This window comes from Apus apus, chromosome 10, assembly GCF_020740795.1.
Source record: "Apus apus isolate bApuApu2 chromosome 10, bApuApu2.pri.cur, whole genome shotgun sequence".
NCBI classification, from domain to species: Eukaryota; Metazoa; Chordata; class Aves; order Apodiformes; family Apodidae; genus Apus; species Apus apus.
The window spans coordinates 3,318,542-3,334,861 of NC_067291.1; the positions used below are offsets into that span (position 1 = coordinate 3,318,542).

A 16,320-nucleotide genomic window follows, 5' to 3' on the forward strand; every position below is an offset into this window, starting at 1 on the left:
GTATTTTATACTAGATTGTCACTGAAAAAACACAATCTTTAGAGCACACAGACCGTAGCTTGATGTTTGTGAAGCAAATTGTCAAGTGTGAATTAGAAGCAGCAAATTTTAAACCTAAATTTTGGCTAAAAACAATTGATCTAAGTTTAACTTAGTTCTGTTAATCAGCTCCTCAGGAGCAAGGATGGTCAGTATCTCTGAGGAAAGCAGGAGCACTAGCAGATAGAGTAATTGTTTAGTAATCTTTTCAAATTTAATAATTCTTGTCTTTGAAGCATTGAAGGGTCAGCTGAGAATAAGATGGTGGCAAAAATCTGTGGTCCTAAAAAAACTGTGATTCTTTTTCCCCCACAAAATTGTTTTGCTTGGCTTTTATGTAGGAAAAGGAAGAGATGAAGAGAGGAATAAAGACAATAATAGATGGGTTTGGGAGTAGTGAATAGAAAGTTTCCTCATTTCAGTAGCAGAGCATTTCTTTGGGCAAGCTACAGGTGCTAGTTAAGTGTTAAGGATACTACACCTCTGAAAGAAGGCAGCATGAAGTCTGATACATTAATTCATTGAGGGCTGGGGAAATTGCAGGAGGTGTCAATTAATCTGCCACCTCTTACTAAATCAGAAAAAGCACCACAGGGCATTCCATATGAAAAAGGGTGAAGATTAGTGTTTGGGTGAATTTACCTAACTCATGGACTACTGGCTTTGCCCAAATTTCAGCCATGTGGTCTGTATTTTGTGATCTCATGTATACACATGCATGCACCCACAGGCACACTATCCATTCCTTATTTAACACACTCAAGCAATTATTGCATATAGCCTTGCAAGGGATTAATTTCTCAGTCTAACTGAAGCTTTAAAAAATTACTTATGTTTAAGCATTATTATAGTATGACAAAGCTGGCTCGAGACGCCAAACTTTTATGGCACATTAATGATTGAGAGATGTTTGTGTTTTCCTCAACAGGGTGATTTCAGTGATGCAGCCTTCTTTCTTTTTTCCTTGATGTCTCCTATTTCTCCACTAGAGGACACTGCTGGCAGAGACAACTGCATGTCCTCATAATCCGTAGAAATAATACATCTAGTTACAAGTCCAATTAGAAGAAAAACGCTTACATAATATTTATTTTGTTTAATACTGATATAACTTCTAAGGCCAAAGATGCTATCTGCTAAATTAATTAATTTAAAAACAGAAAAAATGTTTTGTGTTTAGTTATGGCTCTGTTCAAAACAGGCTTTAAATATTGTTGATTTTTCTATTGGACAAATAGGCTCCAGTTTTGTTCAACATCAGTTCTCCTGTTGGAGGCTGCCTTTATCTTTCTGCCATCAGGTTCAGTCAATTCTGTGGCACTTCTCATACCAATGTGCTGAGAAATTACACAGCTTTTTTTTCTCCTGAGCTTCTTGCAGCAGCTTCTCTCCTGGTTCTGCTGTGTTAGGATATTTACATAGGTGGTCATTATGTATCCTGTCAAGACTTATCATACAGGGCAATCATACAGAGTGTTCTATAGGGGAAAACAGAAGTAGACACACGCACAGTATTCATTAAAAATAAAAAAGTAGCCACATGCCCATAGTTAAATAGACATATTTATGAGCCACTGTTTGTGCTCTCTGTATTTAATGCTAGTCTGTAGTGCAGGTGGGGTGGCCAGTCTCCAGTGCTTGAGCCGCAGCTGGGCTCGGCTGCTGTGGCAAGAGCCTCCCAGCAGCAAGGGTGACCTCTGGCAGCAGCTGGCAAGGCAGATTCATGGCTGTGGAAGAGAGCAGGGCAGCAGAAGACCCCAAACCCCCATCAGTCCTTTGCCCTCTCCACCTCCACCCTTGCAACGGCACATGGGACCCTGCGGAGTCAATGGTCCTGTCACCTTGTGACCTACTGCCTTTCTCTTATGTGTGTGATATGTGTCTTTTGACTCTTAGTCATATCAAGTTTTTGATACATAGTGTTTTGCTTTACACCAAAAAGCATTCCTTTATATTGGGTCGTGGGCATTTAATGGTAAACTCTTTAAACACTCACTATCTTAACTGCTTTCATCAACATCTTTATGAAAGTAGTTTCTGCTCTTACTTTTTATAGATAATGAGAAGTTATAACTTCAGGCTTATTTTTAGCTGAACATATGATGTATTTCTGTACAGGATGGACAAATTTTTTAATCCATCTATGAATTTTTCAACTTTGGATATTCCTGCAGTAGCCAGTTCCAGAGGTACAGTGATATCACCTGAAGGTAAATCATTAATCAAATGGAAAGGTGAATTACAAGAGTTTAAAATTAATTACAGTCAAAATCCAAACTTTAATGAACCATGTTGAACTGCAAAACTTACTAAGTCTGTTTTACCAGCAAAAACTAGAATTCAGGCCCTTGGAACTCTGTATTTTACCACCAAAAGTTGAGTAATTTTACTAACACAGAAGGTAACATAGGGAATCCTTTATTTATGCATCTCATGTTGGAAGTGTTCATCTAGTCAGGAAAACATGGTTTGAAGAAGGCTCGGCAGTGTTTGAAGCCTGGAGTATGGTTGTCTACTGGCTGGACTCTCCCAGAGGTGGGGTCAACCTTCTCTTATTTAATCTCTTTTAACAACCCATGGAGCAAGATTAGCATCTTACATTCTCTGCATGGTACTCTAAGAGGAAGACCATTACCTAGGAGGGTTATACAAAACACAGCTTCACTTAAAATGGAGTAAGATGATAAAGCTTGTCAAAAAAACACACAACAATATCAACTCTCAAAGAAACACGTTACAACCAGTAGAACTTAGTAAAATTCTACTCTCAACAGTTTACAACTGACAAAAGCCAAGTAAAATTAGAAATAATGTTATCTGTATGTGCTGAGAATAAGGTTAGAAACAAGAGAGGGAGGGAAGGAGAGAGAGAGATATGAAGAGAGAGAGAGAGAAAAAAAAAAAGGCCATAGAGAAGATCTCACCACCTTTGGATCCAGCAGCAATCCTGGCAGGCCATTGTGGCCCTTGGGTAGTGGGTGTGCACACCCAGCGTTCCCAGGCTGCCCCTTTGATGCCATCTGGCCCCACCTCTTCTGGGTGAGGCTTGGCCAACTTTGCACAGACTCAGTGTTGGGTTCAGGAATGTTCTGGAAATGAGAAGGTCAGGAGTGGGGGTCCCTGTGGTCATTCAGTCCCCCCAGCAGGGTTGACCAAGCAATGACCCTTGTTTCTGTGCACATACCCTGTTTGGTGGCCTTACACAGGGCTCTCACAAGCAGGTACTCTGCCTCTGCAGGGCCCATCTTGCTCCTACTTATCAGGGTGACCACCCAACAGGGGGCTCCCCTTGCAAGAACAGGAAGCAGGTGGCTTATCAAACAAGGACCCCACCGAAGAGCAATGTCCAGTTGTCAGGGTGGCTGTTTTGAGACAATTGTTCATTTTGGGACTCTACAATGGTGCATTGTACTGTAGCTACTGTCTTAATTGCCTGTGTTCCAAACTGCTACTAGTAGTAGAAACATCACCCAATAGGATCAACTATGGCAGCAGATTTGGTGGTAGCAGCACAGTGGCTGTGAGTTCAAAGAGCAGGCAATGTGCAAACACAGGAGGAGCTCTTTGGACAGCACTTTCTACCCAACAGCCATTTCCTGTCACTGCCAGGAGAAAGTCAAGAGGTCAGATGTATGTTGTGTGTTGCAGGTTGGAAAAGGCACCTCTTTATCATCAATAATTCGTTTGCCCGGAGTTTCTGTAATCGGTGGATTAACCTTTTCCTCAAGATGAACATCTAAAAAGGAACTTGTTACTAGAGGTCAGCCACAGACTATTTTTTAACTTGTTTGCTGGAAATGGTATTAAAAGGCAAATTTAGTTCACAGATAAGCCCTGCAGTGTACTTATTCCAAGATTATTCAGAGGTTAATTTACTGTGCACAATGTGTGTAGTTGAAAACTGCTGTGTTGATTTCTGCTTTTGTGGGATGTGATTGAATGTTTCAGCTTCCAGTGCATTTATGCTGTACTATTTGTGGCCTTTTGCTCTAGATCAGGCTTTTTTTTTTTTTTCCTTTTGTGTCAGTTTAGAGATAATACATCATATCAGAATGGATATAATGGATATAGATATATTCTGAGGTATGCAGTTTCTTCACTAAGCATTTACAAGACAACATATAATGTTTTAATGTCATTAAAGTACAAGTACTGATTTCTCAGTGATGAGATGTCCTACTCAGACACATTTGTACAAATGAGCAGATGTCAGTTTAGAGATCATAGTAAAGTGATTATTATTATAGTTTCTAAAGAACTGCAGTTAGCCTGATGGCGTATGTATAAATACATGGCATATATACACACACACTTTCTTGAAAATATTCTTAAAATTCTACAGCTGATGGGTAATGGGCAAATAGTCTGAGGGAGCTTCCAGGGCAATTCCTGTGAAAGCTGTCTGTGGGCTTCAAGTGCTCTTGACTGCACTACAGGTCTTTAAAGAACCGTTGCTCTATTTGTCTTCTCCCACATAATTGTATTATCTTTAGTTTTGCACTGGATTTCATAATTTCCGTTCAGCTGCAGCCAGTGCTGCTTTCCAGTGAAAAGCTTTCAATAGTGAACTGTCATGGGCAGTTAAGACTCAGTGTTGCAAGATATCTGTAACTTTCTTACTCACTGCATGGTTTCTTGTCCAATAAACTGCTGAGAGAGAACAGGACAAGATCACATAATTGTGCTTTTTATATAGTGGTTTGGAAACTTCTATTTATGAAATCATTCAGAAAATTCAAGCTGGCCTTAGTTAATGGAGCCGTGGAGATTTAGGAGAAGTTGTTCCTGGTATTAGAGACTTAAACCATCATCCTTGCTTTCCTCCTTTAATTGATGCACCTACTAGATGCCCTGTTATTTCTAAACAGACTAAACATTTATTTTTGATAAGCACAAGTGCTGTAGTGCTCAGTGCTGTCTTTTGCAGTATCTATAGCACCGTTCTTATTTTTCCAAGCAGTATTGGTTGTTTTCCATTATGCCACTTAGTATGACTGAAAGCTGCTAAGCAGATATCATGGAGTTCACTAGTTTACCTGCCTCTCCTTTATGCCTTTCACTGACTCTTGAAACTTCTCAAACAGGACTGTGAGGGTCTTGTCCTTGTTAACAGAAATGTGATTTTGCTGTTGAACTGAGAAGACACTGCAGAACTGGGAAAGAGATGACGTAAATAAGGTTTATCCTATTCAATGAGATAATACAGTAGTTCAATAAGGAGCCCTATCCAGTGTGGTTTACCTTACAATATGAACAGAAGTTTGGAAACAGAAGACTGAATAAAATATATAATTTGCATTGACAGATATTAAATTTATGAGCATGTGACATTCAGCGTTGCAGGACAGCTTAAGAATCAACTTCTTAGCAGTGGTATTGTCCCTAGGCCCTCACCCAATTTTAAGTCACTTGTCAAAAAAACACTTTCAGAGAGTAGAGAGTGTAACAGTAAATGCCTCTTTTTTTCTTCTTTTTTTTCCTCATTTAATTAAAAAAAATAAGTAAGCTGCATTTTTATAATTGCATTTGAGTAGAGTATCAACCACTTTCTCTTTCACCCCTTCTTAAATGTTTGTCTTCCTTTATACTAAATGTAAGATATGTGAGGTTGCAGTTACTACACCTTAGCTATTGTAGTGAAAAAAAAAACAGTATAATCCAAATATCTGAGATGCTGAAGGCTGAGCTCTGCATGGGAGTGTGCAATGTATTGGGCATCACGCAGGGAGTGAAGCCCCTTCTGCAAGATACAGCCCATTTGTCACCTTGCCATCTCAGATGCTAGGTAACCATCCTCACCTGATGAAACCACAGAGATTAGTCCATTTGGAGTGCAAGCACAGAAACCAGTGGAGCTGCCTTATCTTTAAGGCTTCAGAATGAGCTCTAAGATTTCAGAATGTGTGCTTAACTTTGCGGGATAATGTATGAAGGACCATTTCTCAAGCCCTCCATTCTGTGCCCATGTATATAGCATTATCTACAGAGCTTGGGTGCTTTAATGTGAAAGCAATGCATAAGGGAGGAGATCCAAGTACACGAATTAATATCTCCCCCCAATGGTATGCAAAGGCTTTTGAGTTCTTCTGGGTCATGTTTTAGTCTTGAACTAGTTTCCAATTGATATTCAGTGCTTGAAATTCTATTGTGGATTAAGTCACTAACTTTGGAAACCAGTTTGAGATTCTCATGTGGAATGGAATATTTTTACACTACTGATTTCACAAAAGAGAAGTATTACAGGGAACAAAATTGTATATTTTAATAAAAAATACTACTTTGGTATACTCTATGGTGATTTTCCCTGTGTAAGGTTTTATGTCTGGAGGACTAATTAAAGAGTGTAAATTTTCTACAGTCATGAACTTACCTATGGTTTTTGTATGTGCATGTGGAGATACTTGTGTATTTATTTAAAGGGGAAGAGGTAAGAAACAAGGAGCCTGCCCAGAATTCAGTTGTCTGGTTTGTTTTTCTAAGGCAGCTTTGAACTGAGTTTCTTAGCCCCTGGCATTTTAGATAGAATCTTCAAACACTAGATAAAAAGAAAGAAGAAAATTCTTAAGATGGATTTCAGCTATATTTTCCTAATTAGTTATTATTTCTTCCTTCAGTGAACAGTTTAACAAGTGTAGAATATAGTTGCAAAAATTGAGCTATTCTTTCAGAAATAGAAGTCAGAATATTTCAAATTATTTGGATTTCTTTCAGAACTGTTTTATTCTGAAGATTTTTAGTTCCTGAGGTTTGTTCAAACAGTCTTTCCAGGTCAGTTTCATTATAGGCAGGACTAGCAGAAAATGTTCTTTTGGCTGATGAAGGAAAAGACTCTTTTTAAAGTCTACATCAAAGTATGGATGGAGGAGGTTTATTTTAGAGGGAGGCCTTACACTGGAGTATTAAAGTTAGTTCAAAAATATTTCAGATAGTCAAAATGTGGGGTGCTGAAGTTATATCGAAGTAAAGGTGACATGAAATAATTTCAGCTGTAAAGTGCTGCATTATTTCTGATTCTGCTCTACTTGATAACTAATAATAATACTTTAACAGGAGAAATGTATGGAAGTGAGTACTTTGGTCCAAGACATTGGATTTCACCCAATAATTCCTGCACCAAATTAATAAATTATGATTTAACTAGGATCATATTTTTCTAGGAGATAATCAGATTTGATTTAAAAACTTCAAATGATTGAGAGTCAACTATATTCTAAGTATATTATGCTTGTCATTAATAACTCTTGGCAGAAAAAAAAGAAATAATTTTATTCTTACCTGAACTCATCCAGTTTTAGCTTCCAAATATTAGGTGTTAGTGTGCATTAGCAGAAGTCTTCTTCCCATTGAGGTAGTTGCACACTGTGATCCAATCCTATTTTTACTTTCCCTGACATAAACTAATTTGTACTTCTGTGGTGCCTCATGATGAGGCAGGTTTCTCTGACCTCATATCTTCTGTTTTCTAAAACTTCCAGTTTGCCATGTGGTGTGGTGGGGAGCAGCTGTGTAGGACAGTGGTTTGGTCTTGCTTCTGTCTTGGAATGTTGTACACAAAACCCAAAAGCTGTTACTAATTGATGTTCACTTTCTTTCAGTCTGTGTTACTTTGCATTACCCACTGACTTGTATGAATAAATCAGAGATTTATCCCTGATTCAGTTTTATTTCAGAAGCATACAGTGTATATTGCCTGGCTGCTTTAATGAGTTAAACAAAACCTACCAAAGTAAGAGCAGGGGTCAGCTGGCTTTTTCATGTACTACATGGTTGACCATTCTAGGCTTCTTTTTAGCTGTGTGTATTTTTATGTACCAAATGTCAGATAATGAGATGAAAACATTATTTTGAACTTTCTATTTAGTCTGCTCATTTTCAGATTTGCCAAACATACTTGTATCATTGGGTAAGTGGTGCTTCTGGGGTTGCCACAGATGCCAAACCCTGATAAAATCCACCCTATCTTGTTAATGAACACACAAACAGTTGTTCCCCATCTGCTGCCTCTGTCTGAAAGGTTAGGAAGCCCCTTCCTTCTTGATCACAAAGGACATAATTATTGTCTGTAGAGGAGTCAAGTACAAAGACAGTTCATCCAGTCTGACCGCTGCTACACTGCAGGCCACCAAAGATTAACAGCTGCTTCTCCTTTGATTAGGTTAGGTAATAACAGTTACTTTAGTTAATAATTGGATGGATTCCCAGGCCATGTAATTCAGGTTTAGGCTGTCATTTTTTGCTGCATGTAGCTGAGCTGTATTATTGGAATGGAGCCTGTAATCCTATTAGTCAGTTGTCACTCAAGCCATAGGAGAGGAGAAAAGGGGAATTCAGATCCATTAAGGTGTTTAACAGGTAGGTAAATAAGTCAGCCACATTTGCCTGGTGTGCAGGGAGCTTTCTTGATTGTTTGTCGTAATTATTTTTTTAAAATAATTTAAGTTTATGAAAATGCTTCTTTCATAATTAATCCATGAAATGATTTTGTGATTGGTTTATTGTTATTTGATTACTTTGCCACACATGCATGCACTCTCTGCTGAAGTTACGTGATTCATGCACTGTTCTGCTGAAATGAGTGCTGTGTGCTCCAACTGGCAAGTTTATAATGGTCCAGAGATTAAGAATACATAGTATCACCTCAGCTGTGTTGGTATTCCTCCTGTACAAATCAGATTACTGTATTTCACAATGAAACAGACTTGAGAGGCATCAAGAAAAGAAGAGGTTTTTTTCTTAGATTGGTTTTGAGTGCTATATCTGATGTAGTCTTGGTCTCTGTTACTGTTTTTGCAGTGGTTAAGACACACCTAGGTGGCATCCCTGAGGTTTTTCGGCTTCCTCCTCTCTCTGTTAAGAATCCCACAGACAGTAATAATATAATAATTTTTGCTTACATGTTCCTGTGACCCTGCTCTCTTGTGTGACCCAAGTAACTTCAGAGCTTTGACATCTTTTTGTACTTACAAATCAAATTTAAAAAAAAAAAAATGTTTGAAGTAGGTGGTAATTTCTAAAAGTACATATGAGAAAGCCAGATTTTCACATGCTGCTTGAAAACTAGATGTGCATATATGTTTTTGTTGAATAAACATGAACCCCATTACATTGATCATCTTTGCTGAATAACTTTCTCAGTCAAAATCTTCAGCCACTCAAGGAACAGTTTCTATATTGAAATGATGAAAAGGGTTTCATAAACATCTAGCTAAGTAATTTGGGAGACTAAGTTAGAAGTGTGAAGGATTATTTTGCAGCAAAAACATGTCATACTGGTTTATGCTCCTTCCAATTAGGGTTTTAACACGTACTCCATACAGGATTTGTCATTTTCTATACTTACATGGTGTCTGATGTGCTCAGTGCCTGGGGTGCTACCAGAGTACAAGTGTAGTTACCTGAATTGGTCTTCCATTCTGACACAGAATCAAATGGGAATTAATTTTAATAAGAATATTATGAAAGTAAGGACTTTGAATAACTTACACACCTCAGTCTACTTCTTCTGAATGTCTGTTTTAAAATTTACCAGCTAATGTAAAGCTTTAGCACTAGAGAACAATAAGTGAGTTTAGATCATATTTTGCAGTATATGGGTGAATTTTGGAGAGGCAAATTGGATAAGGTATCCTGCTCTCTTATGGTTATGCTTCAGGAAAGATTTCTTCATGTGAATATTTAAATTCTTCAAAATTTAAAAATCACCTCAAAGATGAATTAATTCAGACATATTTTAAATATATTTAAAATCATTTGTTATTATTTGTCTGCTATACTTCAGAGACAAAATGACAATATTTTTCAACATTGGGGAGATTTAATATGTTTTTTTCTTTATACTCAGCTCATCTTGCTACCTGAGGTCTCTTATTGTGGGGAGCTGAGGGAATTGCCTGAGCACCATTCATTTTTTCACTGTTTCCTCTGGAATCACAGTGACGCAATACTGACTCTGAAAACAGCAGTAATGCAATATTCAAGTGACTCTTCTGCTCCATTGTGGAAGGGAATGTTTTCACTTTGGTTCCCATGACCCCCACTGACCCAAGGCCAAGCTCAACGAGCTGTGCCTGAACCTGGGATTCTTGATAGCAGGATGACCAAGGCCATTCACAGGCTCTGTGTACCAGCAGTTACATTGATCATCAACATTGCCTTTCAAAAAACTGCTTAAAAGCTCTTGGAATTCTCTGTCTTAAGAGAATCCTTGAAGATACATATACTAAATATCATGCCAAAAGTAGAGTATTCCTACTCTCTGAGTGGCAGTTTTATAGATAATTGTATGCATGGTGAATAAATACTGAGCCTCTGTATCTTTCCCAACTTGCTGCTGACTTGTTTCCTTATTTTAATTTAAGGTTTTTCCCCTCTCACTTCCATGTACATAGTTAGGGGTTTATTTCCCTCATGGCTAAGAATCAAAATGCTGATTAATTTTTATGAGTACTCTAGAGAGGAAAATCACAGGACATAAAGCTAAGTTATTTAAAAGTGAAAGAGGTTACAAACTTGCTTCTCTTTGATAGAAAACTGCAGTGATAAAGGAAGTTCTTTAAAATGTAAATTTGTTTTTTGCACAGTATACTTGTGTTTTAGCGAAGTATTAGAAACGAAACAGACACTGAAAAAAAACGTATCAGCAAAAGAAGGGATGCTGCAGATTGAAGTGGAGGGAGAGCAAGTAGGAAATCAAATAGCTTCAGCTTCTATTTTAAATAGATAGATGAAGATCTCTCAGAATAGGAATTACAGCTTCTTTCAGTGTAGCTCTGGAGACTGATTTGTGGGGAAAAAAATAAACCTAAGTTGCTTTCTGGACACTTCATTATTAGGGATTTGTAGAGAAAAAGGAGTTCTCAAAATCACAGATAAGAAAAGTTTACATTAAAAAAAAAAAAAAAGCTGGGTTTAGCATTAATGAATAAATAGAGTTGAGAAACAAGCCAAGGAGGAAAATGTAACCATGTACGATTTCAAGAATGGAGTTATTATTAAGGAGAGAAACAAAAGTGAGTGCAATAAAATGGGATATAACTCAGAGTAATGGGGTGAAATAGAGAAAGGGCATCTTTGATCTAAATGGCAGGAAAGACTTCTTCACCATGAGAGCTAATAGGTTGTGGCATAATCTCCCATGAGAAATAGGGAAAGTGAGAAGTGGGAAGTTCTTGGCACACTTAAAACTGGAATAGCAGTAGCAAATACCCTGTAGCAAATAAATCAGCAGCATCACATAAGTGTCTGCCTCGTTTTTATGCTGTGATGCCAGCGTGCCAGTCACATGCAGAAATACTCAGACACAGTTTCTTACCCTGGTTATGTGTACATGTTGATTACCAAGGAAAATGCACCCTTGACATGACAAAATACCTCTTTACACTTGGGATGTTTTAAACTGAATTGAAAACAGAGATACCAGAAGTGCCCTGGGCTGTGTCTGGGGGTGCTGGGCCACTTGCAGCATTGGTGGAAAAGAGGAGGAAGAGGAGAAGGAAATCCCTGTAACAGCACGGCATTACAGAAAATATGGTGTTCAGCCCTATTATCTGTGCAGTATTTGGTGCATATATGTGATCTTTGTAAAAGTAGCACCTGAGAATTTCAATTCCTGCCCTAAAGAGTACTCTGTGCACTGGCAGGAAAATGCTCTTTTTCAAAGGTGTTATTCATGAAACATGTATTAGGGATTTTCTGCATTGACAAAACTCAGAACAATTGTCTGTCAGGTGCATCTTTTATGTAGGAATTTCAGTAATTGCTGTTGATTTTCTTTTCTGTTTTTGTTTCTCTAGAACACAGCAGATCAAATAGCATTTCAGACTGCAGGGGGACTGACTGCCCTTGAATGTGTTCTTCAGGCTGTGACTTCTCCCACAAACCTGAATGCGGCTTCACGGATTCCTTTCAAGTAAGTGTGCTCACTCCTTCATTTGCCACTTAGAATCAGTAGAATGTTTCTTTCACATCTGCTGCTTCACTTGCTGCTGCTTCTCATAGTCGAGTGTTGAACTGCAAAGGAAAAAAATGGTGCTGTGCCCTATGCTGCCATGGAAGATGAAGGACATTTCTACTCAACCTCTGTTTTCTTGATGATTTTATTTCTAGCTGATATATTTGAGCAGTGGGATCCCTAATTGTACAAAATAAGAAAAGAGAAAACTGTACTAAACATAAGAGGAGGTGCATCTCTTTTGAAGTTAGTAAGTAAAGATGTCTAGTGGGAGGTGGGAATATTTTCAAGGGTTGTAATTCGCTGGAGCCTGACTGCTTTTACAGTGAAGCAGGTATTAGGTACTACAAGCTGAAAGGGCTTCCACAAACAGGTAAATCAAAATTCTTGGGGATTAGAGGGATTTTGCTTCATTGCATCTAAGAGTAGAAGGGTTTAAATGTCTAAGCTCCCCCCAAAAAGGTGGTGACTAAACAGAATGTCTACAAAAGCTGGTGACTCAAAAGCATGCTTTTTTCCCTAATCTCTAACTGTAATCTGTATCCGTTCAAAGACACATATGTACTTTCAGAGGAGAGGGAGAATGTTACTGAAAACATTTTGTTTAAAGTTGGTGAGATGGTGTGAGGATGTATTAGTTCTCAAAGGAACTTGTGTGCCAGTACATGCAACCTCAAGTCAGCCATGTTTCTGTAACAAAAAACACTCAAGGAGATTTATCAGAGGTTCTCCTTGCCCTGACAGTTACTGTCTATCTCATACCTATTTCAGACCAGGACAACTGGTTTCTCAGATTCCTGAGCCTATTCGTGACTGAATTATAAGAAGTATTTTTAAACCTTTCAAAAATTCTTTAAACATTGTTCAATCAGCACAAGTTTTCACTTATCCATATTTCCAAAAGAAATATCAAGGCATAAAAGTGATTAATATAAACTGTGCTGACAGCTTTTTAATATTAAAAAAATCTACTGGAGAACTTGGCTCCAGTACTGAAATACAGGGTTTCATTCAACTTTGCAGCAAGTGGCATTCTCCAGCTTATAGACATCTAAAAGTATTGCTGTTTGGAAGTTATTCATCAGGTTGCACGTAATTTAGCACAGGATCTTGCTTTCTAAAGCTAGAGGTTTTTTCTTGCAGTTTTTTTCTGCAAGAGTCTAGCTTTTAGAGTCTAACTTGCAGAGTCTAGAGTCTGCGAGAAGTGTCTGAACCCTGGCTGAGTGTTGCAGCTCAACTCTCAAGAGCAAGCAACCATTCCAGAGCACAGGACTTTCTATGAGCAGTGCTCATTTGAAAAAAAAACCAAACATGCTAATGGATATTGCTGTGGTCTCACTGAAAGTATTTAAGAAATTCTTCAGATGTTTTGCTTTAAATACAGAATGAGAGTTTCAAAAACAAAGGATAATCATAGAATATATTCAGCTCTTTAAAGGAAGGAAATTTATATCACATTTCTCCTCATGTAATTTCTGAAATAAGTTTGAAAGTATTTTTCTTTCTTTTGTGTAAATACAATTTACGCCCTGACTTCTTCAACTTTGAATCTAGCAAAGCAGCAGTTTTCTCTGTTTAAAGGCAAAGTAAAGCCCTGTGGAAAGAACTTGAATTAAGACCTTTCATTAATTGCCCTCCAGTCTTCCTCTAGCCAAATATATTTTGCTAAAGGCCACTACTGTACTTAAGATTGTGTGCTCTTGCAATGTTTAACCATTTGTACTCATCCTAAATCAGGAATCTGTTCTTTTGTGATGAGGAGAAGCCTATTTACAAGTAGGTGAGGAGATTACATGGGCTATTATCTACATCTCTCTTTCTTCAAAACCCTGGCAGTATGGTGCAGCTCAGAACTTTAATCCCATGTCTACAAGATAAAGCTTTATTATCTAAAGATTTAACAATACGCCTGTTGTTTTGTACTACTGTCCAGACTGGTAGTTAGACCAGCAGGAGGGCAAATGCTGTGAAAAAGATGTGACATTTATGAGACAGATGATACATTTGGTGTTAGGACAGTTTTTCTCCCCTTCAAATAAATCACTGAAAAAGGAAAAGAGAAAGGAATGGATTATAGTAGGTTTTATTATTTGTGTAAACATACAAATTAGTGTCCTACAGCGTTATTTCTTAAAGTAGCATTTTGTAATTTTCCTGAATGTGTTCAGTTCTCCACAAAATAAGACATATTCAGCAAATTTTCAAGAGGTTTCAGAGCCTTTTGGTATTTTTCTTGAGCTTCTACAAAGTGACCAGCATTTTAAAATAGAAGTTAGCAGTATTTGCTAAGGGACAAAAGAAGGCTTTTGTTACAAGTTAAGGCATAATTAAAGTCAGTTTTATTATACTGTATCTTCTCAATTAATACAGTTTCTTGCATCATTTATTTAAAGCAAATATTACCAGGATAAAAATGCTCAAACCATAATAATATGCATAAAAAGCAGAAAATATTGCCTGCACAGTATTGTGGATGAGATTGATACAATTACTTCTTTCAGTAAGAATTTGAGCTGAGAACTGTTTTTTATGGCTTTTTCTTTGTAATTTTTGCTTGGTTTTATGAGCATCCATTTCTTAAGCTGTGCTGTTACTGTTCATGCAGCTCTATAGGATTGTTCACAAGGTTTTTTTTATGTAAAGTGCAAGACAAGCGTTCTTATTTTCTTGTAAGGTTATTCCCTCTAGAGAAACATTCATTGTGAACTAGCAGTTGGAGCAAGGGCATAAAGATACTCTCAAGAGCATGACCTCCTTGCCAGTTCAACATCTGAAACCTGCAGCATCTGGCTCTCTCCCTGGCCTATTCTTGCTGGCTGTCTCAGAGCTGGATTTCAAGCTCTTGGAGCTCAAGAATAAAGCAATGTTGCCCTCCTGTGCAGTATAGGAACAAGTTCTATTCTTGAAAGGAGCTCTGTGAACCATTAGGAAACCCTTGGACTGAGAACCAGATTTCTCAATGAAACCAGTGATAAGCCAGACACTGGAGAATTTCGGTAGAAAACTTTCTGATTCTATCACATCTGTAAATGCTGGGGTAAATTAATTGTTTGGTAGTTACCTGTCATGCAGTAGTTTATTCAAAAGTACAGTAAGGTTTCAGAATCAAACTTCAGTCTGTTTTGGGAGTGTCTTGAAGGAGAGCTGGTGCTGAGTTTTCTCTCTATCAGTTGTGAATAGACTTCAGCTGGAACCCTTTTTTAAATCAGACATCCTTATGTAATGTAAAATACAGACAAAATAGTCATTGATCATGAGTGTTTGAGAGTTCCTGATGCTGTACTAGGCTGCATGAGTGAAGAATAAGGGCTTGTATAGTCTTTAAGAGTTAAAATTGGTATTTTCACCTTAAAATAATTTCTTTGTTTTTTTCTTTCAATCCATGTTCTTACCTTGGTGTAGTTCTTTAACCATTCCTCTCTACAGCCATTCTGTGCAGTGTTTTTCAGTAACAGCTCACCTCCCACTTCTTAACTCAGCTTTTGAATACTGTGCTAATCACTTTCCTCATCAGAGTATTTCAACTGTTTAAAAAGGAGTAGTTCACTACTGAATTAAAACATCCTAAATTTGATAATAATAGAATCAGAGAATGGTTTGGGTTCTAACCCCCCTGCATGGTTAGTTTTGTATTATTCCACTGCCAAATTGAGCTTCTTGTGTTATTTTCTTCACTGATAATCAAAGTCCTTCATTTACAGTCTTCAGAAGTTGAAAGTAATATGAAAAAGCTTCACACTTGAAGCAGGTTTATTATATGTTGATGATGCCTTGATATTTAGAAAGCAAAAGTTGTGAGTTCTCGCCTGCATATCCTGGTGCACTGTGGTGGGATATTGGATACAGTTGCTGCCTCAGTATTTTGAATAAAAGTTTACAGTTTTTGAACTTGTTTATACCAGGCAAATTGAGGAAAGTGCTAGCATAGAAGAAAAACTCATACATGCATGTAAAATGTTGAGATCTAGCTAGAAAATGTTGATTAAAATGAATCTTCATCTTTCTTCATACACTTGTAAAATAAATATAACCTACAGATGCATATTTTTGTCTAAAGACATTTCTTTTTGAATCAAAATTTGTGGACCATAATGAGTGCTTTTATAATTGGATTTACTCTAGAGGAAAGCTTGCATCAGCAGGCAGACTTACTGTGTGGTTTGAGTATACATGCTGTCTAACACAGCTTTAAAGCTGATTTGCGGGTGTGATACAAAGTTTAGAGCAACATCAGTAATCAATAACCAGCTGCTTTGTGGGAGGCTCGTATTTGATTACTTCAAACTGCTTTAGATATCTCTTGAGATAAAAGATTGTGAATTAAGAGCAGT

At 37.6% G+C, this 16,320-nt stretch overlaps 1 protein-coding gene across 3 annotated transcripts in view; it reads left to right on the plus strand.

Annotated features, from left to right (window-relative positions):
• The window catches only part of SCAPER (S-phase cyclin A associated protein in the ER), a 148,749-nt gene that overhangs the window by 86,592 nt on the left and 45,837 nt on the right, over positions 1 to 16,320 (plus strand). For all 3 annotated transcript variants that reach the window (XM_051628465.1, XM_051628468.1, XM_051628467.1), the window contains exon 24: positions 11,832 to 11,947. In XM_051628465.1, coding sequence (XP_051484425.1) covers positions 11,832 to 11,947 — 116 coding nt within the window. The remainder of the gene's footprint in view (positions 1 to 11,831; positions 11,948 to 16,320) is intronic.